General features: G+C 40.1%; 1 protein-coding gene and 1 long non-coding RNA gene across 3 annotated transcripts in view; both read right to left on the reverse strand.

Annotated features, from left to right (window-relative positions):
- The window catches only part of LOC124257612 (galactoside alpha-(1,2)-fucosyltransferase 2-like), a 32,041-nt gene extending 15,764 nt beyond the window's left edge, over positions 1-16,277 (reverse strand). For both annotated transcript variants that reach the window (XM_046691715.1, XM_046691714.1), the window contains exon 1: positions 16,124-16,277. In XM_046691715.1, coding sequence (XP_046547671.1) covers positions 16,124-16,145 — 22 coding nt within the window. In that variant the 5' untranslated portion in view covers positions 16,146-16,277. The remainder of the gene's footprint in view (positions 1-16,123) is intronic.
- Positions 16,278-18,134: 1,857 nt separating this feature from the next.
- On the reverse strand, positions 18,135-26,820 carry LOC124257613. The gene is made up of 3 exons (XR_006893315.1): positions 26,806-26,820; positions 25,432-25,433; positions 18,135-18,282 (listed from the first exon to the last, which is right to left on the reverse strand). It is a non-coding gene; the product is annotated as an uncharacterized LOC124257613 (long non-coding RNA).
- Between the last annotated feature and the right edge of the window lie 722 nt (positions 26,821-27,542).

Below are 27,542 nucleotides of genomic sequence, written 5' to 3' on the forward strand. Positions count from 1 at the left end.
GATCGATGACGTCATTTGTGTTCTGGTAGCGTCTCACCAGTGCAGAAATGGTGTTCCGGTGGCAGTGGAAATGTGCAGCCACTTGTCGTTGAGACATTCCCCCTCGGACCATCCCAATGGCCTCATGACGTTGTGCAGACGTGAGCCTTGGCATGCTATGCGTTTCAATAGCCGTTTAATTTTTGAACGATCGCAAGGGCAGGGGTTGAGCTTTCCAAAGTGACAGTATTGTGTGGCATTAATTTGCTCGGTTTCTCTTTCCCGGAATACACGTGCTACAACGTATTGCACGTCTCAAGGACGAACCCACTGACGTCACGGAACGTGGCACGTGCAGGCATGTCACTAATCTCTGAGTTTAAATCCTTATGTGTCTACACAGGTTTGATACATTTAAATTGTAAATTTTTGTATGCACAGTTGCTTTATGTGCCTAGTAAATAGATTCTGACTACAGCTACCGACAGATACAGCAAAGTCGAACAGTCCAGGTTCAATTGGGTAAACAGATGACGCTGAATCTGTGCCGTCCATTATTTGGGTCAAGCCGAAATGTAACTGCTGACAACTTCTTCGCTGACTACAGTCTTGGACTAGAACTGTTGTCAAATGAATTGAATATGATTGGGACAGTCCGTCAGAAGTTTCAAACAAAGAAAGGAAGAGATCACCATAGTCGGCTATCAATGCAAGAAAAACATGGCGATGGTTCTGTTAAGCACAATGCATAATACACCTGATGTTGGCAATCCCCAAAGAAGAAGCCTGAGATCTTCCTCTATTACAACAATAAATTACACAATGGATCAAATGGCACATTGTTACACCGCAAAACGAAAGGCCAAACGGTGGTCACTGGCGATGTTGCTGAACATGTTGGATCTGCCTGGCATAGCTTCACACACAGCATGGGGATTGAAGATGAGGACTATGAGACGGATGTTCCTGCAAACTATCACACAAAATACACACCTCCTCCACACACATTCCCCACACAACTCACTCATCCACCACCCACGACACACACCTCCTCCACACACGACACACACATTCTCCACACAACTCACTCATTCACCACCAACGAAAGGGAGAGATGTGTGTTTATTCAGTAAGGGGGCCACCGGCCCTTTATACACTTACATGTCTGAAAGATTCAAGATATAACATGAAGCGCCATAAAAGTGATGGAATGAACATAGAGGTATAATTGTACAGAGATGTGAACACAAGATCAGCAGGATGCAAAATATTTCATACGTTTTTGCATAGCTAAAAATATATATTTAGCAAGGTTCTTTATAACAATATTATTTTGAGAAGTAAACAGTAGAGCTGGCTTGTTTTCAGAAGGATATACATGATAAAAACGTGGTATGAGAGATGCTCTCAGATCGTCATAGAATGGACATTCAAGGCCAAATTGGTATTCTGATTCGATCATAGGAATAACACACAAGGGACACAACCGTTCGTTGCGTGCAAGATTTAAACGTCTTCCATGTTCAATCATTAACATATGATTTGAACAGCTTAATCTACAAAGGGCAATACAATATACCTTCACATTTACAGCACTGATGTAATATTCTTCTGACACAGTCATTTTTACATCTAGTTTAGTATATATTTCAAGATCTGAAGCCCACGGTTGAAGATCAATATCAATACACCTCTGCTTAAATTGTATGAGGAAATTGTTTACATTTGTAATTTGTTGATCAACCCAAACATTTCCAAAACCATAGCTGAAGAGAAGTTTCTTAACTCTCAAAGCCCAACAATCACGATTCTTTTCAGCTAAACAATATTGATATTTATAAACTTTATACAAACTAATATTCTTATCTTGACTTATTAACCTGGTCCAGTATTTCACAATTTGATAGTAGATATTAACTTCAAAGAATAGCGACCTATTTCACCACGTACAATGATGTTCGGAGTAGTAATAGGTAGGTGAAGTATTTGCTTACAAAACTTGTCATGAATATTTTGTACATTTGGTGAAGGATGAAAACCCAAAACTTCAGGATTGGAAAATTTTAACATCAAAATAGGTCCGTCTCCTATTCTCGCGGGTTTCCTATTCTCGCACGTTTTCTGCCGAAACGATGACACTTAGCGGTTGTTTACATCACCGACTGGTTGTCGGTGAATAATCAAAATCTTGCAGTGTCACGAATAAGACTTACTTTTTCCCGCCCTTTCCGGCAGGATGACTCTTACATACACTCAATAACTTTAATTCCTGGTAATACCGCGAGAATAGGAGAATCATTTCGTCAATGGCGGATGGCATTGTTTATTAACATCTGAATCTAGCAGCTGATAGATGTAGATGATAGAGGAGAAGGCCATTCATTTACAAACAACAACCATTCATACGATAAGAACTGTTTATGTTATTTTTGTAATACCGCGAGAATAGGTAACGCCTTCAGACTTTCAGTGGTAAATTTGTAAAGTTTTTCATAGAGGACCTCACAATAGACAGTACTTTCCAGGATTGTTCTGCTAAGTTTTTTGGGGTTTGATACCAATTTCCAGAGCAAGAGTAATGGACGCCGAAATATTTATATGATGAGACTATCTCTGAGGTTGACGGGTATAGCCCTGAAGATAGTATGGCATTAAACGGAAACTGCAACATTTGGAAGCAACTGATTGGAGCATTTTTGAAGAACTCTATACTTATCCCACTAAAACCCGACGCTTTACCTGACTGCATACTCTCTACAGCGTCGACAACTTCCTGCATGGATATTTCCCTATCAAGATATTCCTGGTCTACAGTAGGGGTAATGAGATCAACATCGATAGAATCTATAAACATTTGAACTAGTTCATAAAACTCTGCCTCAACATTTGACGTGCAAACACCTCTAAACAACGTTTCAAAATAATCAACCCACTCGGAACTTTAATCTTGTTAAATTTAAAGGCACGTTTCTGGTTAACGATTGCCCAGAATGATTTATTATCTCTCGTACACAATGCTTTATTTAGTTTTTCAACATACTCTTGAAACTGACAAGACATTTTAGATGAACAAAGCTGCTGATAAAACGTCCACGCATCGATGTACCGTTGTTTATCACTGAAACTGTTACTTGCATGAAATGCACGGAGAAAACGACGAGCCTCACGACGAGCTTCAATGCATTCTCTATCAAACCAGTTACCTCCCCTGGTATCACCGCATTCACCTGAAGAGACAACCTTCTTACAATGCTCAGCACACGACTGCATTATAGAATCAGGGAGACTATATAAGAGTTGTAGAGTGCCCCTGATAGAATGAAACAAACTCAGGGCTTGGGATATTTCACCATGATCCACCAACGAGTGGAACAGATTAATATCTTCAGGACTAACTTTGTCCCAATTTCCAACATAAATATCATTACTATTAGTGTCATTTTTCAAAACGAATTTAACCTTAGGAACAATATTATCTTCACAAGTGACAGGGTTGGAACTCTCTGTGTTAACGGAAAAAGAATATACTATAGGTAGATGAGAAGATTCCACTTCATCAGCAATATCAAAACTGTTAAACAGTTCAAAGGCATTTGCTGCACAAAAACATAATCTACAGTATTTTGTCCATTATTTGCAAAGCAAGTAATTTTGCCAGTATTTTGAAATCCCTTCGTCAGAGCTCTGCAGCACACGTCCTGACTCAACGACCACTAGACCACTAGGTGGCGGTCTCACACAAAATACACACCTCCTCCACACACATTCCCCACACAACTCACTCATCCACCACCCACGACACACACTTCCTCCACACAACTCACACATTCACCACCCACGACAATATACATCCTCCACACAATATACGTCCACCACACAACGCACACACATCCACCACACACACACACACAAACACGTTCACCGATGTATAGATGAATTTGCTAGCTTACGGTATGCTTACGGTATGCAGTCTTTCACTACTCACACAATATCGGTGGTATAACCTGAAAACATTCTCGATTTAAATATAAAAATCTCGATTTAAATATAAAATGACAAATTACACATCCAAATAACAATAAAACATAGTGTTACATAACCTTTGGACACAATCTTTCGTTCAAGATGATCCATGGTTATGTTGCCAAAGTGCAAGTGCATCACACTATATAAAGAACACTAGAATGTTCACCTTCCTGAAGTATGGTATGACTGGGCCTTTGAGGCCCATGGTGTACGGAATACGATGTTAACAAGGATATACGTTTTAGGGTTAACTTATTTGCAACTTTATCACAGAGAAACAGATATTTGATGAAGATCTATTACGACAGAAACGTACTGCTTTAAATACAAAACAATAAGTGCCTACGTTTATGGACAACTCAAAGAAATTCCTAGACAATATTCATCTAAAGATATTGCTTCTTCTGTAACGTTCATAAAAATATGCATACTTCGGTTTTAGTAATATATAATGATATACACAAAAGAGTTACACATAACATGGTCATGACAATATGAGCATCGATCTTCACAAGTGGGATACGATGGCATGCATCAAACAAGTAAGTGAAAACGACCACCCGATCTTACAACACGTGTTGCTGAAGATCAATTTGACCCAACATATTTGTGAACCTGTGAGAATGGTTAATGAATAAATGCACAGTCAGTCTAATGATATCTACCGTAGATCATTCCAAATATGCTAGTTTGCATTTAATTACTATCAGCTATTCAATACACGCACAGAAGTTGGTATATACGTTAATAGACGCTTTAGAATTATATTTTGCGTGAAAAACCTTGAATCGTCTATACATATTGACAGCAGTGAGTGACCTCGTCTAGATGGGTACTAAAAGACCAACTGCCGTTCCTTTCCCAATTTCAGTTTGTCGCATGACTACGTTGTAGTTCAAGCAGATAGTGGATGAATTGACAATAGTTGTCGCATCATCGAATTGGCTCACGCGAATCACTATCTTCATCAGCTGATGAACGTCGACAATACAACGTCAGTGCTAACATATTGACAAACCTCAGCTAGATGAACACAACCAAATCGGCAGTAGTCAACTGCATTGTTGCAACAGAAATTATGCAGCCACCAGCTGTGATCAGCAGAGCGTGTTTCAAATGAAGGACATCTTCTGCTTGCCCAGATCTATATATTTATTTTCCGAGATACGAATGCTAATATTACTAGAAGATTAGGCATTTTATGTGCGTTTCCCTCCTTGTAAGAACCATTTCGTTCTGTAACGCTGGGACCTTACACATGCCAGTAGTCTGTCTCATACTCCAAACTTTCGGTCCAACCCCTTCTGTAATGCAATAATCCAAAATGAAGCCAGTCTAGACCCCCGCTGGTTCTGAATCTCCGAGCTCACTGGGCTAATTCAGTATATAAGGAGTTATATATTGATATCAAAATTTCCTATTTTCAGAGGTTTACGCTTTGTTAAACGTGCCAGGATCCTGTAATTATGGATCCAAACATGCCCCTGATATGCTTATTGTTTTTTCAAGACTATATCTATATTTCTGAATTTCTCCCATATTAAAAAACTGTTGTTAGATCCAATATTAAAATTGCACGCAGCATAGCCTTTTTATGGCATTGGGTTTTGTGCGTGTGTTTGTTTGTTTATTTGTTTTTGTTGCATTTGTATGGGATGGGGCTATTCAAGATGAAATCCACCTAAGCGGGATTAATTGATTATTTTCTCCCTAACACAGAAGTAGCGAATTAAGTGACCTAATTTTTGCTTGTACCATAAGCTCCAGATATTTCCAAGTGACGTTGTCTATTTATTATATTGAATAGCTGTTTGATTTTATGGAATATGGAAAGGTTAATCCAAGTACATTGCATGTACAATTGCTTGTGCGATCTGTTAAATAGCATAATTATTTTCTCCAATTGTCCATGGGGTAGTGAAAATAGAGGAAAATGTGAGATATCTGTTCAAGGTGTTACTGCGTTAATACCTCCAGACCTCCAGATAACCTGCAGAGTTGCTTGAAATACTAAATCAATACATTTAAAAACAAAATTACCTAAAATAACTTTGAAAAATAAGACAACACTGTGTGAAAGTACATGTGAGTAATGCAGCTTTACGCAGGTTCCGATCACAAGTATTTTAACAGATGTTTTGTTATTGATTGAATGCATGAATCATGTATAATGGATGGGGCTAAACATGTTGCAAACTGCAATGATGTTGTCAGTTAACACCCACTAAACCAGGAGAGAGTGAAAACATATTGCATAGCCTAAACAACTTTCAAACCTCAATGTGAATGACAACATTTAAGTCTTAACGTCTGTAGCCCTTTTCTCCCATTCACATTTGTCTAAAGAACTGACAGTGGGTTGGGCCAAATTGAATAAGCTGGTGACGGGGTCTCTTCGCTGTGCAGGCACCTTTTGTTCATACTTACAGAAGCACCCAGGCGTATTAAACGACCAAAGGGATTACTGGGGGACCGTATCAGTATTTTCTGTCTGGCAGAAAAATAACATACAGGCAATAGTGATACAAAGTAAAATAGAACCTTAATTCTTCAACACAGTAACACACTCAACAGTGCAGGGGTGGAAAATATCCCATTGCCCGACGCCCGAGTCCAGTGTTTTTTTTCTGTCGGGCAAGCAAATTTGTATATCACACTGTACCGGTGTCCAGTTGATATTCCAATGTTAATTATGTTGTTTATGTACAAAATCAACAAGAAAACGGCCGGTATAGTGGAATAATTATCAGGGCAAGTGATTTTACATGTGCCACTGTACCAGAGTACACTAGCAATTTTAAAGTTATTTCCACCCCTGCAGTGGCACAGAATTGAATCAAACTTTTACTTTTAACACAGTGAACACTTTAAACAGAGTAACAGGTCAACAATGGAAGAAATAAGCACTGGATTGGGAATAGGACTGCATGGACAACCTTTCATGATAGCACTGAGTTACAACTAAAGTCCAACTAAATGTGACATGCAATCGGCAAATTCCATTTGGAGTTTTCGCACCATTTCCGAGTAGAATATTCTGCCGCACCGGGGGCCTGCTTAGCACCGTGTAGGATCTTAAGCATTATTGTCTCAGTGTGGCTCTGCTCTCTTCGGATAAGGTCAATGAATCTATATATGTTGGGGCAATTCTGGCCAAGTTTGCTTAGTCTTGCATGCCATCATTCGACATGATTTGTGGTACTGGCACCCACAGCGTGGAAGTGATTCCACACCTGTCTAACAGGACCCTCAATCCACTGCAGTGTCACATAGTCCACAAACTGGTTCACATTTGGGTCATTCAGATAATTCACATTGTTCACAGCACTGAGCCACACATAAACCTCATCTGCAAGCCACATTCCTGAACATTTCTCCAGATAGCCTGCCTGAAGTGGAATAAACAGCCTTTCAGTTGACACCGAAACACGTCTTGGATGGCGTTCTGGGCTGCAGGGTCAAAGTCTGTAAAAACAAATGCAGAGTGAAGATGGATATTCAGCTCTGATGACGTCTCTTTAATAATGCTGAAGAATCTATGGTAGGTGGCCTGTTTCTTGCCTGGAAGAAGTCCATAAATCAGAGGGAACATCTTGTTGTTGACCATGGCATGGATCGTGTAGAGCTGATGGTAAATACCAGGGCTTACACTGAAGGTGCCGTCGCAATAGAAGGTGTTAGCTCTGGAAAGGTGTTGGAGGTTGGAGGTTGTGGTGAAGATGGTGATCTTGTCGTCAGCATGGAGGATGAAGTTTTCACCTGACAAGGTCTGAGTGTAGTTGTCGGAAATGTTGACGTCTGATCGACGTCTGGGAAGAGGTGGCAGTTCTTTGGCTCGTTATCTGTAGAGGCTGGCCACGGCGCTGTAGAATGTCGGAGCAACAACAGCAACATCTAGTTTCTCAGAAATGAGACCTAAAATAAGATGTCAAAGCATAGTTATAAAGTTGTCTTGAAAATCTCGGTTGTATTCTTATCAGTATCCATATCCATGCAAACAAACAAATGCCATTGTTGACCTTTTATTACAACTGAGTATGTTACTTTGTTTAAAGTGTTTACTGTGTTAAAAGTAAAGGTTTGATTCAATTCTGTCATGGAAATCTCGCTTGTATTCTTATCAATATCGATATCCATGCAAATAAACAAATGCTGTAGATGTAAAACGTGTCACTTACGTTGAAGACCGTCTTGGTACAGGGCAGACATGGGTCTGGTATCAAACTTGATCATATGCTTCAAATTGGCATGGAATTTGTCCACTGTGATCTTGCTATGGTTTGCCGGATGGTTGTGGGTGTTTCGATATTTCGATCATTGGCAGTGTTGATGGTTGCGGGACAGCCTGTCTTGCAACATCTCCAATGCACACTGATGTTGCGTCTCTTCTGTATTGTAAAATTATAACCTTGATAGACAAGGTTACGACCACCTTGCGTATTCGGAATGAATTGTAGATTTACTTGAACATTAGCCATGGTGATGAATGATAGTGACTAAGCATTTTCCTGCGTAATATATAACTGTGAACAAGATGATTTTATTCAGTGACATTATTTGAACATGGATAATTGGTGAGTTGATATCAGTCTGACAATCTATCAGCTTGGAATCTGTCCCTTGGCCATGAGTTACGTTCAGCTAAATCATGGGGCGACCCCTTTCCTTAAAACAACATCACTAATCCTAATCCTCTGCTGGCTGCCTGCACAGTGAGGAAGATGGCTGCATAGTTTTGTGACTGTGAGGTGACTGACTATTTTATTTTGTTTGTACCATCTAACTCACGCTTAAACACACAAAATGAGTTCTGGAAAGAAAACACCAACCCATAAACCCAGTTCTAAGAAGAAAAGACCCGCCAGCACCCCTGACAACTGCTCCGGAGTGAGTAACACCAATACACCTATCGCCACGTCACACCAAAACATTGACATCTGCGGTAAGAGAGGCTTTGCTGTCTTTGTATGCATCCTTGTATGCCTTGTATGCCGGCTCAGCTTTTCGCCTCACCACCCCTTGGACCTCAGTCTAATCCTGGTCAGTATCAACTTTCCTAATCCTTGTGAGTCAGATATGACAACAGTCATAAGTCTTCTACGAAATATGCAGCAGAAACTGGCAAAGCTTGATGATATTGAGAACGCTATTTCAGACGTCCAAGTCAAAGTTTCTGGACTAGAAATTAAGGTCGCTGAATATTGGATAGTCTGAAAGAAAAAGTGACTAGCATCGAATCAAGCATCAAGTTCGTGAGTGCCAGTTTCGATGACTGGATTGTTGACAAACAAAGCATCCTAGATGATTTAAAGGCGCTTCACGCTAAAGTAGATGATCTTCCTAAAGCTATCTCTGACCTCAAACTAGAACATTTACAGATGAAGGAGCACACGATAGATCAGTGCAGCAGATCGATGAGGGACAACTTGATCTTTACTGGGATACCAGAGTCAGCTGCAGCACAGGAACCAGAACACACAGGGGATGTGCTGAAGACCTTCATCCAGGAGCAGCTTGAGCTGGGCCCCAGCAACTTCAGCTTCAGGAGGATCAACAGGATTGGCCCAAAGAGACGAGGAGCAACAAGACCCCGCTCTATTATAGCAAAGTTTAACATTGCAACTCAGAAGGACCTGGTTAAGAAGTCAGGAAAGAAATTGAAAGGTAAACCATACAGAATTTTCGAACAGTTTCCAGAAGAGATAAGTTCATACAGGAAAGAAGTACTCATGCCCTTCCAGAGAGAAGCCAGGAGCCAAAATAAACAGGCCCATATTGTGATAGATAAGCTATATGTGGATAACATCCTTCACCCTGTGACCACCCCTCCATCCTATCGAGTCCCACCCCACCTCAAGACCTCCACCCAGACAGCCAGACCCTCCCAGAGCTAGGGGGACGTCGGTGGTAGTGAGAGTGACTCACAGGATCAGTCTGGCAGTGTAAGTCCAGATACAGAGCTTAAGTGTGTTAGTCTCAACGTTTGTGGACTAAGGAGAAGACTTGAATACCCTGACTTCATTGAATTTATTGAAAAACATGACTTTAAATGTTTACAAGAAACAAAAACAGATTCATTAGATGATATTCAGTAGAAGAATAGAAGAAATTTCATAAGGCGATCTGGTGGAATAGGTTTAGCAGTCAAAGATCACTTGTTCCCTTATGTCACTTTATTAGACTTAGATAATGAAGCAGTCCTATGGGTTAAACTAGCAGGCTGTTTGTTCAACCTAGCCCAAGATGTATACCTAGGTATTGTATATATACCACCAGAATGCTCCCGATTCTCTAGTGATGACATGTTTGAGTCAATTGAACACGATCTTGCATCAGTATCTACTCATACCGACACCATCATCCTAACTGGTGATTTTAATGCTAGGGCTACATCTTTGGTAGATTTCTGTACATTTTTCTGAAGATCTAGATCTTGATGACATGAAGCCTGAACTGGACTCGGAATCAATGCTTGAGGATCTTGGCATTCCACTAAAGAGAACATCTCAAGACAGAGGCCAACCAAACAATTATGGATTTAGATTTGATTGAGTTGTGTAAAACTCCTAATTTGGTTATCTGTAATGGTAGACTTGGTATGGATAAACACCAAGGTAAAACATATGCCATGAGTAGACGCCAGCTCATACCCACACAGACATTCCTGACAGCAAACCAGGTAATTTCATGCAAGATAAAGTTGTTGTATTCCTCGAAAACATTCCAGATGATTGTGTAAACACACTGTGCACGAAGGCAAGGTCACTAAGGGAAGGTCAAGGTAACCCAGTAGAGGTTGTGAATGAAATAGCTCAAGAAGTCGCGCACGTGCTAATTGATTCTGCACGAAAAACATTTGGTGATATTCTTTATAAGGCTAATACCACTACTCGTAGTAAAAAGAACGCTCTCTAAGCCATGGTTTGGATCAGATTGGAAGAAGAAACGGAAGGCATTTGCCCTATCCCATTAGATGAATTTATGATCATTTTAAAAACGTTAATGAAAGTACCACTAATGAGGATGTGGATCCGGATGGAATGTCAGACTCCCCAAATTATGATGTTAGTGTACTCAATGGTGAAATAACTTCAAACGAAATCGTCGTTGCCCTTCAAAAAGTGAAGACAAACAAGACGCCTGGCTTAGACTTGATTTCAAATGAGCACTTATCTTCAGCCTTACCAAAACTGCTACCTTTTATGTTGAATATTTTAACGCTGTACTTCAGACTGGAATTTTGCCCGAAGCATGGCTTACTGGTACTATTAAACCTATCTATAAGAAAACTGGAAATCGTATGGACCCGGCTTCATACAGACCAATCTCTATCTTAAGTTGCTTTGGTAAACTTTTTACTAGCATCCTAAACGAGAGGTTAAATAAATTTTGTAATGATTATGATATAATATCGCATGCCCAATCCGGTTTCCGAAAAGGCTTCTCTACAACAGATAATGTGTTTATGATTCATAATTTGATAGAGAGAGTTGCACGCCCCTATCAACACTGTCACGCAAAACAGCAGCTGAGAAAATTAAGGTCATTATCAAACTGCCTCGTGAAATTTGACAAATAACTGTCAATACTACTTTATAGGGGACTAGATCATCTATATAAACTAATTATGATAGACCTAACGCTCTATAGAGCGAGGATCGGGTTCTTTACACCCCCGAGGGGTAGCCGACAGGTCGGCCATTGTGACACCTACACCCCGTACACCGCCAGCTCAGATGTACCCGGCAGACTGACTCTCTGTGCTGTGCTATTCTCTATACATCTCATCTTGTCCTTTTCCCTTGTGCTATATGTGGAAGTTTGTGCTGATACTGAGCCTCTTGAGTTTGATCTACTGACTGGGGAAAATGTTTGTTTACATTTGTGCGACAATAGTGACGTCACAGATAGCTCAAGACTGACCAGTGTTTTGTGCTATAAACATATGATAACTGCAACTCTCCCTGTAAAGAGACTGATTCCTTCAACGTTACATCTGTCAGGAGATATAGAACTCAATCCCGGTCCTATTGATGGTCTAGAGGGGATGAGGAGGGACATTGTGAAACAGATAAAGGCGAGTGAGGATAGATTATCTAGGAATATAAGATCTATAAAAGATGACATTAGAGACATTAAATCTGACATCCACGAGCTCAGAGAAGACATAAACAGTAGTAAACAAGAGCAGGATGTGATGAAACTAGATATTGAGGCTTTGAATGACAGGACAGTGGGTATCGAGAAGTATTTGGAAGAATTAGACACTAAATTCGAGGATCAAGAGCAACGTAGCAGACGAAACAATCTCGTGCGATATAATGTGCCCGGACTTTGTAGAGGATGATTTATTAGAATACACAGAAAATCAAAAGCAATCCTATTGGGACCTTTTAACTGACTTATTAAATCCTAAAACGTTTTCGCTTAAACTGAAGAACTCTAAACACTTCTCTACCTAGAATATCCATATTATGAACGGGCGATGTGGCAGCGGTCTAGAACTTACAGATAATGATACTGATAACTTTGTTGGGATTTTGAGACACATGCTTAAAACTCACAAAATAAATAACCAGGCATTGATGACATAATACATAGGCAATAATGGTATTATTGTTCCGCTCCAATCGCCTAATTACAGCATTATTAACATTAATATCATCATAACAATATTATTTGACCTTGTTGGTGCTTTTAGTATACAATCTCGTTATCGAAAAGCAGTCAGACCATTTACCAATAATTGACTATCAGTAAAGACAGATCATGTTAGATATTCTGACAAGGGTATATTTGTGACTCAAATCCAAATAATGCTTACATATAGTACATTTTTCTGGGAAAATGATAACAAAAAGCTGAGAACAATTTAGAGTTTTGAATTATTAGAATTTATTCTGTTTTCCGATCATGTTCAATCATTACTTGATAAATCAGGTTATAACGCATTCACAAAAATTGATGACAGCATTTAACATGTCACTAATGCTCTCTGTTTAGCTGCGGAAAATATAAATATTTTGAGTAATAAACGTGTGACGATAAACCGCCTGCACATTGAGGATAAACCCTGGTGACCTGATGGAAACCTGTCTGCTTGCACAACAATGTTTTGCTTCGCCAGGCCCTAGGTATGAGCCTTGATTTCAAAGGCTTCAGCATATGTGAATAACACAATGTGAACCCATTTTTTATGACCATTCTGTTTTAGTACTGTTAACTGAGCATATATAAAAAGAGTTCAAATACATACCCTTGATATCCGGAATGATGCACAAGGTTTCAAGCCATGAAAACATTTGAAAAATTTACACATTTACAATTGTTTCCCCACCTAAGGAAATATTCATATTTTGAACCCAAGTAAACTTAGAAAAGAATAGGAATGTATTGGAAATACTGTGTATTTCAGGGGTAAATAAGGGGTGTGTATATTTGGTGGTAAGATACCACAACGCCTTTCTGATATGTGTGTCATATCTTTTACAATGTATTAATGATTGCCGGTGTAAAAATGCATCAAGAAAACCAAAGTCGTAATATTTCACATTGTAAACAGACAATTGACACACCATAATGTCAATTGTAAACCTTCCATTAGGATGTCATATTATTATCCATCAGCGTTAAGGTGAGGTGAGGTGAAATTGGGTTTTAAGTCGTGCTTGAGAATATTTCGCTCATATGACGATCAGCTTGAAGGGTATCACGGCATGTCAGTGCGATACTGACACTTACCAAAACATATCTCCTTCTGACATCAGCTGAATTGTTGTTTCTGCTAGAATGTCAATAAACGCAAATTTGTATAATAGTTCAACACTATCTTCGACCTATTTAGTATTGTTGATACTTTTTAAAGCAGGTAGATATAAATATATAATATTTTGCTGATCTAAATACAAAGTACCAACCTTGGTTTCCTTGCAATGGTTTTTCATAAACACAGTGCCAACCAACGGTATATATGATCTTCAAATGATAAAGCTGAATCAGAAAACATAATTTTTGAAAAAATACATTTAATTTGTAAAGTTCAACTCATATTTTCTCATCAAATGCCCTTTCTATTAAAATTGACCTTTGGCCTTACCAAAATATTTTGGCGATGAGCATATATGTAATATTATTGTCCACATTTTAAGTCATGATCTGAGCATTCCAAAACTACTATTTTGATGAAAATCGGTCAAACCAAACCAAAGTTATTAAATTTAACAATCCAGTTATCGGTTAAAATATTGCAATAACTGACATGACATGTTGCACCTTAAAAGGGCCCCTGCACTGTGGACACGCATGGTAGCCGATGACAACCAGCTTCAAATCAAATTGTGAAAAATCACATCCCGTTTGGTCGCCAGAACTGCACCACATTTTCACCATTTCAGGGGTCTGGCTTCTAGACCAATAGATCTCTGTTCACCACGGTCGTTTACAAATGCCCTATGGATCAAGGAAGGAAGTTTTTCCTTAAGTTTGCCATGTGGGATAGTGGTATACAATGTTGCAAAATCAAATGCTGACAGAACGGACCTCTGTCCATTGTAAAATGTAAGCAAATCCTTTGAGGTTTTGAGAATCCACATTGTATTGATTCCGTTTGTCTCAAACACTTTCTGTGAATATCGAGAAAGTCATCCCTTGATAGTATTGAGGATTGTGGTTAATCTTTGAGACAGGGATTGGGTGGCACCAGCAAATATACGTCTCCTTGTACGGAATTTATGTAGTTTGGGAATCCAGTACAAAAGAGGAGTGACAGTAATATCTGTGCTTTTCACATATCTATATAAACTATTAACGACGGTGTTGCCATAGTTACACAGTGATAGCTGTGAAATTTACATAACTGTATACATGTACTATTCTCTTATAACAAAGTAGGGGAACCTGACCTTTCAATTTGGATAGGAAGTATAAGCGTTAACAAACTTTTCAAAGACAGACATCTTATGAACAGGCACCACCATTTCTCTTTATCACCACCCCTAAACACAACGCATGGGATGAACTTGCACAACGCAGTAGCCCCATACACGTGCATGGGGTGTCATTCTTAATTTTGACGGTTTTCAAGAATGTCGATAAATCACCGTAGATCATTAATTTTGGCAATCATCTTGCATCACATAGTTGTTGGTGTTTGTTTCTAGCCGGGTTGTTTTAAAATGAAAATCGTACACATGCAAATTTCACGTCATTCACCAATCATATTTCAAGAGCTATTACTGTACAAACAACTATGGTCATAAGGAAGTGCAAGTAGTGATGCATTCTCAAAACATTCATCATTATCATATCAACATTGATTCACTCAGATATATCTCCCAATTATTTCTCCCAATTAAATATGAAGTTCCCCTACTTTTTTGGAAGAGTATGTAAACCACGCTTTTGAAGTAGTTACACAATAATGTCTGTGCTTTTCACATTGCTATATATTATTAACTACGGTGTTGCCATTGATATACAGTACTATCTGTGAAATTTACGTAACTGTATACAATGCTCTTAAGCCGAAGTGGCCGCCTCCGTGGTGTAGTGGTTAGAGCGTTCGCCCGGAGAGCGGAAGGTCGCGGGTTCGATCCCCGACCGCGTCATACCAAAAGACGTTAAAATATGGTACTTGTTGGTCTCTGCCTGGCGCTCGACATTAATGGGTACAACAAGGGCTGGTCGGCTCGGAGTCAGTACAATGTGTCTGAGTGGCGTATTCATGCTTCACTGCGGCATGGTATCTCAGTGAGCTAGCACTATAAAACCAGCTTCAGCCTGGGCTAGTTCACGCAGCCGCACATACACATACACGCGCATGCAAGTCGTCATATGAGCGAAATATTCTCAAGCACAACGTTAAACCCAATTTCACCTCACCTCACCTTAAGCCGAAGTAGGGGACCCTGAACTGGCACAGGTACAAGGTAGCCGCCGTGACATGGCCCACCCTCCAGCCTACACAAAGTTCATTCCCACCTACCCGGTAACCTTTGAACGTCATGATGTACTATTATGTGCATCCCTCCCATTCATACACACACATACACACACACACCCTCCACACACACACCTTCTCCCAAGTCCTGGATCTGCCCATGAAGGTACATATACTTACACATCTGCCTCTTGCGTGACATGCTGTCTTTCACACGGAAGTAAAAGTGAATCTAACTATTCCGACTTAAGTGTTTGTCCTCCTCGCAAGTAGAAGCTGTCGGGTATGTCCTGTAACCCAGAAAGAGCCACGTACCCCCAAAACACATCGCAGTGTTATAGTTCGCTGGTCACGTGACTAGCAGTGTTGACAGCTGTGTGTGATTTGATTTAAGTCAGGAAATAGGGTACATACTACCACATATTTGGTGTCAGGACGTGTCTGATATATGAGTGAGTACCATGGGAGTTTCAACTGATATTTGGAGGGCCAAAATTGGAACGTTTTGTCAAAGATTGACAAAACGTGACTGGAGGGCCCCCGTTATAACGCTATAAATATGGGTATAAAGATGGGTGCGAGATTGTTTGTGTACTCGTTTATGCTTATTGTCGTGTCGGGTGACGCTTAAAGCAATCCTGGACCCAGATCAGGTGCTCGGTACTGTCAACGCGTGGTGTACGCGTCGACTGGGGAATTAGCTCATATTTTAAGATGAAGTGTGCGTTGATGAAGACGAAGGCATAGTTGAGTTCAAACTTCTTTAGTACATGACAAACAAATGCACAAGACATACATGTGGGAGAGCGGAGTACCTGCTCAACCACAGGGCGTTTCCAACGAGCGGCATTATCCTGCTCGTGGTCGTCCCAACAGACAGTCCAAATACCGGACTCGTACTCCTTCGCTGTCTAGATGTGAGCATACCTAGTATATATATATACAGTTTTTGACAACAATGGTCAGGCGACGACTCATCAATGGACAGACAGAAAAACAATAGTACTTCCTTGACACCAGTTGATGTGATGGCAGACACGGCCAAGGGGGATTACCAATGGAGGTTATAAATGTCTTATACAATAATTAATGGGCTGACAAATCAATTTACAATGCGGTAGTGATAGGGATGTACAGTAGTGATTAAAAATACAGCTTAGCGTCATTTATATATTACAATAAAGTCTCACATGTCTTGAGTACATAGTTTTTGACTTATTAAATATTTGCACGATGGCTGTCCTAAATTAGTCACTATAACAGTACTATAATAGTGACTCCAGTAAGAACGGAGTTCAAACAAGATTGTCAACAAAAAACGTGGCGGGCGAATGTATACCGGGTGGGAGTGAACACGCACAGTCCGACCTGATTAGTATGGCTGTCATTGCAAAGACGTTGAAAACGATTCAGGATGAGATATCATCTATGAACTTAAAGTTTATAGATTTTCTAAGGACTTTAAAGATAAATTAGTTCACTTAAAGGCAGAAAATGAGGATTTGAAACAGAAACTGTTTGATTTAGAAACTTAAACTGACAACATTGAGACACAGTCACGTAGATCAAATCTGATATTTCATGGACTCACTGAAAAAAGGGGTGAATTGTGGGAGAATAGTAAAGCCAAAGTGAGAGAGTTTCTTCGCGATACCCTTAAACTAGAAAACGCTGATACTGTACTGTATAATTAGCACTAACTGGGTGGATGGACAAAAGCAGACAGACAGACAGACAGATTATTTATTAAAGTCTCACCCCTGTTATACATATATACAAACTAATTAACCATATATTTACATAAGGGCCATTCCATACGGAATTATGAGAGACTAAAATTCTTTAAAAATTGCATGTACATGTATTATGAATAACAATAATTAAAAGTTATATAATACGGATTTTCTCCTTTTTAAAATAACATGGCAGGTTTTGGCAGCTATAAAACAGATATTGCTATTGGACAGGATAAAAGCAGTTTTTTGTATATCAGTAAGATTAATAAAATTCTGACATAGGCTATCACAAGTACATGTATTTAAAAGACTAAAACGTTCATCACTATAAACCGGACAATTAATGAAAACATGAACTTCGTCTTCAACACAGTGTTTACAATAAAAACATTTTCTGTCGTTAAGTGGAATATTGTTATATCTACCCAGCTCAATATTAATTGGTGCAGTGCCGCATCTGAACTTAGCATATGCACTTCTGTATGGGCGGGGCATGGGATGAGTTACGTAAAATTCCGGCGTATAAACATCCTTAAAAGTACCATAAAAGCGTAGCTTATTTGCCCCCTGTTTAGATGGACCACAGGTATTCCCTACCGATTCCTTCACTCCTGTCTATAAGTATCAAATAATTTCTGTATAACGCTTTGTACAATAAACCTTGAGTTAAAAATATTAGTGGGGGAAATAAAGTGATCAAGATCAACATTGGCTAACTTTTTATGAATTTTAAAATTAAGGTTTCTTTTTCTTCTAAAAGCCCAGTGGTTACCCCAAAGAAAGATTTTGCTCGTTAGTCGATATTGATCCAGGTTACAAAGACGTTTATAAAATCTGACAACACTGCCCCACTGGCTTACGATAGGGGGAGTCCAACCCATGTCACCGCTCACAGCTGTTAATCCAGGCGTAGTTGATGAGGTAACAATAGTGGCATATAACAGGGTGGTAAGAACACAAATGGAAGCCAGGCCTAATAGTAATAAATACAAGGACAAAGAGACCAGCAGTGATGGTTACTTAAATTAATAAGTCCCAAGCGCTAGGCATATATGTTCCCTGGTCACGATTGATTGCTGGTTGGCTTCTACTGATGTCTGTGGCCTCTTGCAATTTTCTTTGCCGCCAGTTGTTGTTGTTGACAGATAGGGCTTTGGTGGCTTCCCATACGATTGCAAGAGGCCATAGGCATCAGACGAAGCCAACCAGCTTAGCACATCACTGTCTAACTATTTCTGCTTTGCAAGCGAAACAGATCGCCGCCACAACCGTGGCAGATATTCCGGTGGTGTCGTTGTATGTGTTAGAGATCGGTTCAAGATATATTTTTCTAGGATTAAAGATACATGGGACAACTATGTTGTCCTTCAATTAGTTAATATTGATTTCCCTTATCCTACCTTCTATATATGTACGTACGTACACCCGGCGGGGGCGTCGGAATACGACGGTCTGGACGATAGTGGGATCGACTTGCTGGAGAACAACCTTCACCAACTAAAAACAGAATTTGGTGTGAATTCAACTTTCATTATATGTGGAGATTTTACTGCGAGAACAGCAACTGACGATGATTTTATTTTTGATGATAATGCCAATTACATACCTGTAGATAATGACTTGTATACTGAAGACTCCTACGTCAAACCGAGACTTTCCTGTGATACAGTTGTGAATAAGCATGGTCTTGAGATACTCACCCTTTGCTAAACCATGAACATGCATATTGTCAATGGACGTACTACCAGTGACACCCCTGCTAACTGGACATTTATTTCCAACAGTGGTACAAGTATAGTAGACTACTTTGTTATCAGTTCTTGTTTATTTCCTAATGTGGTGGATATGTCAGTCCTCACCGGAACCGAGTCAAATCGCCTACCACTTGTATGTACTTTCACTAATATCTTACCTACCCAGCAATGTGAAAATGCCCATAATGACATACCGATGGTACGAAAGCCTCGCTTTAGAATGAATGATACGAGCTATGAAGACTTTGAGGCAATGGTTTCTGATAATAATATAGATTCATGTATGGAGGAATTCATCTTCAATAAAATCATTACAGTAAAAACATGTTCTTTCCTTTAGAGGAGCACAATTATAACGTCAAGTTTCAACTCTTGGAGGAGCAATACCACATCTAAAAAGTGCTAAAGCACGTCTATAAGAGCGAGGCATGTGGCTAAATAAATAAAATTCAGGATGATATTCATCCTTAAAGATAGCATATGTTCTTAACTTATTACCTCCATTGCTCGTTGTACCATTTACATTTGAAATAGAATTTTTCCAAGAAGAGTTAAAACGATCAAATAATTTACGTGTCACTTCCGAAACGACAAAGGGAATATGATAGTTAACATGTATGTTATTAAAATGTTGGAGACCAAGATCAAAACATTTAACGTGCACTCTAAAATTCCAATTCCGTTTCCTTAAAACAGCAGAAACATTACTCCAAACAAAAACTTTACTTGTTATACGGATGGATGAGATCTGGGTGGCAGGTGGACACTTCAATGCGTCCGCTGCTTGTGGTTAGGTTACAAGTGCAGTCAGCCATGGTTAACGGGTGGCCGTGATCTACTGCGGGGTTTTAAGCCACGGATCAGTGCCCCTTTAATACACACCCCTGTTGGAAACCACGTGAACACACAAATCTAGCAGAGGTTATACAAGGTTAGTGAGGGAGGGAGGGAGGGAGGGAGGGAGGGAGTATGGTTTAACGCAGCTTTAGCAATATTCCAGCAATATCAGCGAGGATTCAAAGCTAAAATACTGTCTGAAAAGATGTGTTTTAAGTTTTTTTTCTGGAATGAATCCCTTGATATAATTTTGCAATTTTCAGTTCAGCTGGGAGTTCATTCTACAACACTTGGGCGGCAACTGGAAAACACCTTTCCCCATTTTATTAGTGGTTCTGGGGATGGCAAGATCATTCAAAGCACTGTTGGATCGAAAAGTTCTATTTGAAGTTTTGTACGAAATGAGGCGTCTTAGATACGCAGGGGCAGTGGGATCATTCAGGACTGAATATGTCAGAGAAAGCAGCTTATAGGTGACTCGTTGCTGTACAGGAAGCCAATGTACCACACGCAGGATTTGTATGATTTCACAGTGCTTCCTGGAACCCGTGATGAGACGAGCAAAGCCGTTCTGTAGAACGTCATTTGACGTCATTTGACAACAGAACTGGTAATGGCCCGTAGTTAAGGAATCAGCGGGCCGCTCATTTCTGTAACTAGAGGGTGGTTTCATCATAATACCGTCCTTTTATCTAAAATACTATGATCTATTCATCATTATCAAACTTAGTCTGTATGCACATAATAAACGTGTGTAGTTTGAAAAGGGAACTACTTTCTCTGGCGATGGTGTAAGTTGAAGGAGTGATATGATTAACCTTTGACCTAGAGGAACTTTGACCTGGTTTAAATAATGAATTTCTTTCACGAAAAAACAGCGTAAAACGAGTTGAATTAGAATGGGGATAACTGTACTGTGTTTGACGAATTGGGGACGTATACCGGTAGTTATATAGCCGCAAATTTAGTTATATCGGCGACGCGTACGTAATTATAGTGCTATCAGATAGCATATATACAACATGTGTCGGGTTCTGTTGTTGACTGCTGACACGTGATTGTTGACGACATGCATCTTCAAGCGACGTGTTGAATACCCCAGTACCCCGGACTGCCCCAAACACACACATAAGGTAAGGACATGCATACAATGTTCGGTTTTTACTGTAAGTTGGACTGAAATTTCTATGAAACAAACCTGTATAACATTGTATCATTCATGATCTAAAATTAGCAACATCAAAGTATGGTTTTACGCCGTTTTAGCAATATTCCAGCAACATCACGGCTGGGTACACCAGCAACATCACAGAAAGCACTAACAGTAGCTGTGCTGGTACTTTTCCTGCATTGTGGGACCCGTGAAGATCCGGGGTAGAATAGGTCTTCAGCAACCCATGTGCTTGCCATAAAAAGGCGACTATCTTGTCGTAAGAGGCGACTAACGGGATCGGGTGGTCAGTTTCGCTGACTTGGTTGACACATGTCATCGGTTCCCAATTGCGCACATCGATGCTCATGCTGTTGATCACTGGATTGTCTGGTCTAGGCTCGATTATTTACAGACCGCCACCATATAGCTGGAATATTGCTGAGTGCGGCGTAAAACTAAACTCACTCACTCACTCCTGCATTGTGGAGAACATTGATATTTTGTGTGAAACTGCAGGTACAGCCATTGTTTCCTTAACAACATGCGTGACGTAACATAGCAACTGATTGAATATGAAACCTGGGTACATGAGTAAAGACATTGTGCACTTATATGAACAATTAAGAAACTTAATTTCCTGTCTGAGTGCATACACGGACTAATCTCGAGATTTGTAGTGCAGGTGTTGCATTCAAGACGGTGCTCGAGACATTAACCTCTAACTTCACGAACATTTCATTCTTTAGTATTGATATGATGGCAGGTATGAGTTTAAATATGACGGCAGGTATGAGTTTTAGTATGACGGCAGGTATGAGATTGTTTAAGGCAGTTCCATTGGATAACTCCCGAGTACGTTCTGCAGGGGCCCCCCTCTTCGGTTAGAGTCAACATCGCTAGGTAATATTCGGGCTTTGTTTGAGGGGGTGGGGTGGGGTGGGTTGTTTGGTTTTCCGCGGGACCGTGCGGTTTTCGAGCTGGCGTCCGAGTCCGCCATGGTACCCGCAGATGATACCCGCAGATGATACCCGCAGATGATACCCGCAGATGATACCTTGTGGTCCCAAGGTGCAGTTATATGGGTAAAACATTCTGAATTGTGTTTGTCATAATGGTAGATACCTTCTAAGATGCTTAAACTCGCTCAGTGTCGAGTCTTCGTTGTGATTTCAAGATTCAGAGATTTATCTCAATGCTTCTGTCAATTTCTTCTTTGAGAGGCATTTAGAAGTTGGGTCAGAATGGATAACGATATATGGATGACAAAATAGCCAAACGTAGAAATCAAAAGAAAAGCTAAATGAGATTATTATTCTAAACTTGATGATAAATTAAAAAACCGTAAACATTCAAAATTGTGGTGGAACTTAGTTACCAATTACCTGAAAAAAGAAGTAATAACAACAAAGACACTTTCCCCCCTCTGCATCACAATGGTGTCATTTATGAAGACGCAAACGAGAAGGTAAATATACTTTATTTTAGGAGGGAGGCGTTGTCCAGCGGTGTATTGAACCATATGCACTGCTGTTGTCTTATGTTCCTTCATCAGGAATTGCATCAGTTCGAAAATATTCGGATGGGCTCCAATAATCGACATCATTTGCTTTTCGCTTACTAATAAGATACATATAATTTCCAACACAGAGATATCTGCCACCTCTACAAGTGGGAAGATATTTGTACTTGAGTTGTGCATTCACCATGATGATAGTGATGGTAAACTTCGAAACAGACCCACTTATAAGAACCTTTAATTGCCTTGCTATCATAGATAATTAAGCTCACGATGACACATACAGTAGAACATGGATGTACTTATAAAACTAAACGTGAAAAAAATTCACTTTTCACCAAAAACATTGATGATTTAAAATGTGTTCACCATTGCAATTTCGACTAGGTTAGTCGATAATCTTTTCGTTAATCCCTTAAACAAACATTACTAAAACAACATCAAAGACTACCGCCAGTCGCCTTAACGCGAATATCTGAAACTAAAAAGTCGCCTTAACGCGAATACCCCGCATACCAAATATTCTCTGACCTGCTTGGGTGACCAAATATCACAGACCGACAGGGGAGCAAAATAAGAAGTTCACCTTTTGTTCTCAGGGATTATCGCGCTCCACTGATCCAGAACCTTTAAACAATAGGTGCCGGACAAGTGGGAAGACCCCACCCCGCATTTGACCAGTAGTCTTAAGCCAGTTTTATTTATGTTGTTTCTTCTCAGCTAATCCGGATAATCCGGATTATATGCCTGAGTGATCAGCTCGTTAGGTCTATCGGTTTAACGAGCTTATAGACTGGTACATACAAAATGAAATCAGATATATGTTTTTATACACTTATTTACATATTTACAACTCTGTACAATTCAAATAGATGGAAGCTAGCACAACTTAAGGCTAAAGGAAGCAGAATCTGCTTGGTCCATGAAGACAGAAGTTGTGATAACTGATTGATCAGTATTCACTAAGTTAATTAGTCAATCAAGAAATCTCATCTTTAAGCCACTAAACAAACACCAATCAGTTGCAAGACCAGATCGGTGAATATCAAAGGACAAACAAGGTCTGCTTCATGTGCATAGTTTCAAACCTAAAGGTCTGCTTCGTGTGAAGACACCATTGTGACATGGATAGGCTTGAGGTTTAACAGTTGGACTGTAAATGTATATGACGAGAAGATCACAAGATGTCATTCGAAACTGGTTCGCCATGGAATCACAGAGTCTAGAGTATTCGCTAGAAAGGATACTTACATTAGACTCAAGAAAACGTGTCTAGACGAGTGTAGGCGTTAGTGGTGATAGTTTTCATCAGTTTAAACATGTTGTTTTGAACAATATTTCGGTTCCGTTATGTTTAGCCACCATGGTGAACACCGCGGTCACGGGTGTGACAAACCGAAGAGTTGTGAAGTTCCGGGATAGAAGTGGTCATCACCAACCCATGTTTGTCTACACGTGAAGATCCGGTTAGAAGTGGTCATCACCAACCCATGTTTGTCTACACGTGAAGATCCGGGTTAGAAGTGGTCATCACCAACCCATGCTTGTCTACACGTGAAGATCCGGTTAGAAGTGGTCATCACCAACCCATGCTTGTCTACACGTGAAGATCCGGTTAGAAGTGGTCATCACCAACCCATGCTTGTCTACACGTGAAGATCCGGTTAGAAGTGGTCATCACCAACCAATGCTTGTCTACACATGAAGATCCGGTTAGAAGTGGTCATCACCAACCCATGCTTGTCTACACATGAAGATCCGGGATAGAAGTGGTCATCACCAACCCATGCTTGTCTACACGTGAAGATCCGGGTTAAAAGTGGTCATCACCAACCCATGCTTGTCTACACCTGAAGATCCGGGTTAGAAGTGGTCATCACCAACCCATGCTTGTCTACACCTGAAGATCCGGGTTAGAAGTGGTCATCACTAACCCATGCTTGTCTACACAGGAAGATCCGGTTAGAAGTGGTCATCACCAACCCATGCTTGTCTACACATGAAGATCCGGTTAGAAGTGGTCATCACCAACCCATGTTTGTCTACACAGGAAGATCCGGGATAGAAGTGGTCATCACCAACCCATGCTTGTCTATACATGAAGATCCGGGTTAGACGTGGTCATCACCAACCCATGCTTGTCTACACATGAAGACTGGCTCACTGACCTGGTTGACACATGTCATTGTATCCCAAGTGCATAGACCGAGGCTTGTGATGTCAATCAGTCTGGCACAGACTCAATGATTTACAGATCGCACTCAATTAACTGGAATATTTAAGACTGCAGCGTTAAACAACAAACAAAACTCAAAAGTCAAACCTAGAAACCTAATCCATAATAATTTAGGATTTGAACCCACTGTTACAGATTTCTAGCATGCCCAATAGTCTCAACTCTGGCCTCGGGAGACCCTAGGTAAACATGAGATATCTCCATGCACACGATATGGAACAGCTAAGTCAAGCTTGAAAGTAATACAAGTGAAGACGTCTTGGACTGATATTCTTCTTCTGTACGGCATTAGCTGTATCCATGGTAGCGTGTAATGTTACGACGGACTCAGATGATTGTTGACGGTAAAATAAATGACATTGGTGTATACAATCAGTGGTAAATGAACTGAATTGTTTTTATAATGGTCATAAGGCATTACAATCATGTCACCCACGACAACACGGCGACATGTCATCCCAAATAATATGACTTTCATACTGCCTCTTCTTAATGTAAGAGGGGCGGTGGGGTAGCCTAATGGTTAAAAGCGTTGGCTCGTCACGCCGAAGACCCGGGTTCGAATACCCACATAGGCACAATGTGAGAATCCCATTTCTGGTGTCCCCCGCCGTGATGTTGCTGGAATATTGCTAAACGCGGCGTAAAACCAAACTCAGTCAGTCAGTCAGTCTTAATATAAGAACTGATTATCAATGTCTATCAAGCATGCATATAGTATGATATGTACACTTGTCAGCTGTATCCCTATCTGGCACATCGCTACTATGACGATTTGGGTTCGAATTGGTCTTCGCCAGCCCATGCTTGCCCTAGAAGGTCACATACGGGACCGTGGTCAGGTTTGTTGACTTGGTTAATGTTTAAACAGGAATGATTTTTTATGGACAGACAACTTCTTTGTTGTAATGGATGCGACGTTTTGCTGTATCATGCATCTACATCTAAACGTCACATCTGTTGCAATAAAGAAGTTGTCTATCGATAACAATCGTTCCTGTTTATCATACAAGCTTCTAAATGCCACTCAAAAATAGATCGTTAATGTGTGTTATATCAAAAATGCGATTGTTTACTGTCAAGGATTACTACTGAATGAGTGAGTTTAGTTTTACGCCGCACTCAGCAATACTCCAGCTATATGACGGTGGTCTGTAAATAATCGAGTCTGGACCAGACAATCCAGTGATCAACAGCATGAGCATCAATCTGCGCAATTGGGAACCGACTACTGAGTGAGGCGTTAAACAAAATTAGTGTATAATGTTTAGTGAATTAAAGACTGGTTCTATGTTTGGGTCAGTCATTAGTCACTCTTGGAATTTTGAGTTCCAACGTCAACGCCAAGGAATGAAAACAGCAGTGGTTGTTGCACCGAAACACAATACATAGGCGAAAAAACAAACAAGCGACGAAAATTGTACGAATGAATAACTGAACATCAGTGATAGCTCCTGGTGTTTGGGGAAAAGGGTGAGCCTGTCCTCTGTAGTTTGTCTCACAGTCCTGAACCCTACTATATTCCCTACTGCCTAGTCCTCTCTGCAATGCTAAAACCCTAAATGAAGCAAGTCTAGATTTCCTTAGGTCTCAGGTCTTCCTTTTCAATTTATATGTGTTTGTTTGTTACTATAAAAATTATATATATTCTGAGACTAAGTATAGGTTAATCACCTTTACAAGGTAGTTATTTCAACAAACTCTGCTCGGGCTAAAGCCCTCGCAGAGTTTATTTAAACTACAGTAGTGATGGTGATTAAACGGCTTACACCACGAGGGCATACTTATTTAATACGCGCGTAATGTATTGGGCATGATGAAGATACAAAATAAGTACAATTTTATTGTTTTTAAATAGAAATAATTGCCATAGGGCAGTTATTCAGTTATGCTAATAAAACACTTCCAAGAACAATGGATATAACTTTCCCTAGTGGTTTAAGTGTTAGTCATCTCTACCTGGTGCAAACACCCTGATGCTCCTGTGCTCCTGTACGGGAAATAACAACTCATCTCGCAAAACGCCGACTAGTGATGATCGCCATGATCAGTGCTTACAGAAAGCAGCCCTATACTTCGGTATATTTACTCGTATCAGCTAAGAATGAAAAACAAACAAGCTTTTGACAGGAAATAAAACACAGTGAATAAAGGTTTTCCCCCTATATTCAGTATAAGCAAGTGTCTGGCCAGGACGGTTGTCAGCCTGAGGTATGTCAACACGGATATACATGTACTCAATGCATAGGGTGCTTGAACAGTCACGCAGTGTAAACACGCAGCATACAAAACCTAGAGACAAGAACTCGCCTTCCGATTGATTGTTAAAGTCTTCTCAATTAATGTTTTCAGAAATTACTTTTATGA

Source organism: Haliotis rubra, unplaced genomic scaffold, assembly GCF_003918875.1.
Source record: "Haliotis rubra isolate DU_JTF1 unplaced genomic scaffold, ASM391887v1 Scf669, whole genome shotgun sequence".
Classification (NCBI taxonomy): domain Eukaryota; kingdom Metazoa; phylum Mollusca; class Gastropoda; order Lepetellida; family Haliotidae; genus Haliotis; species Haliotis rubra.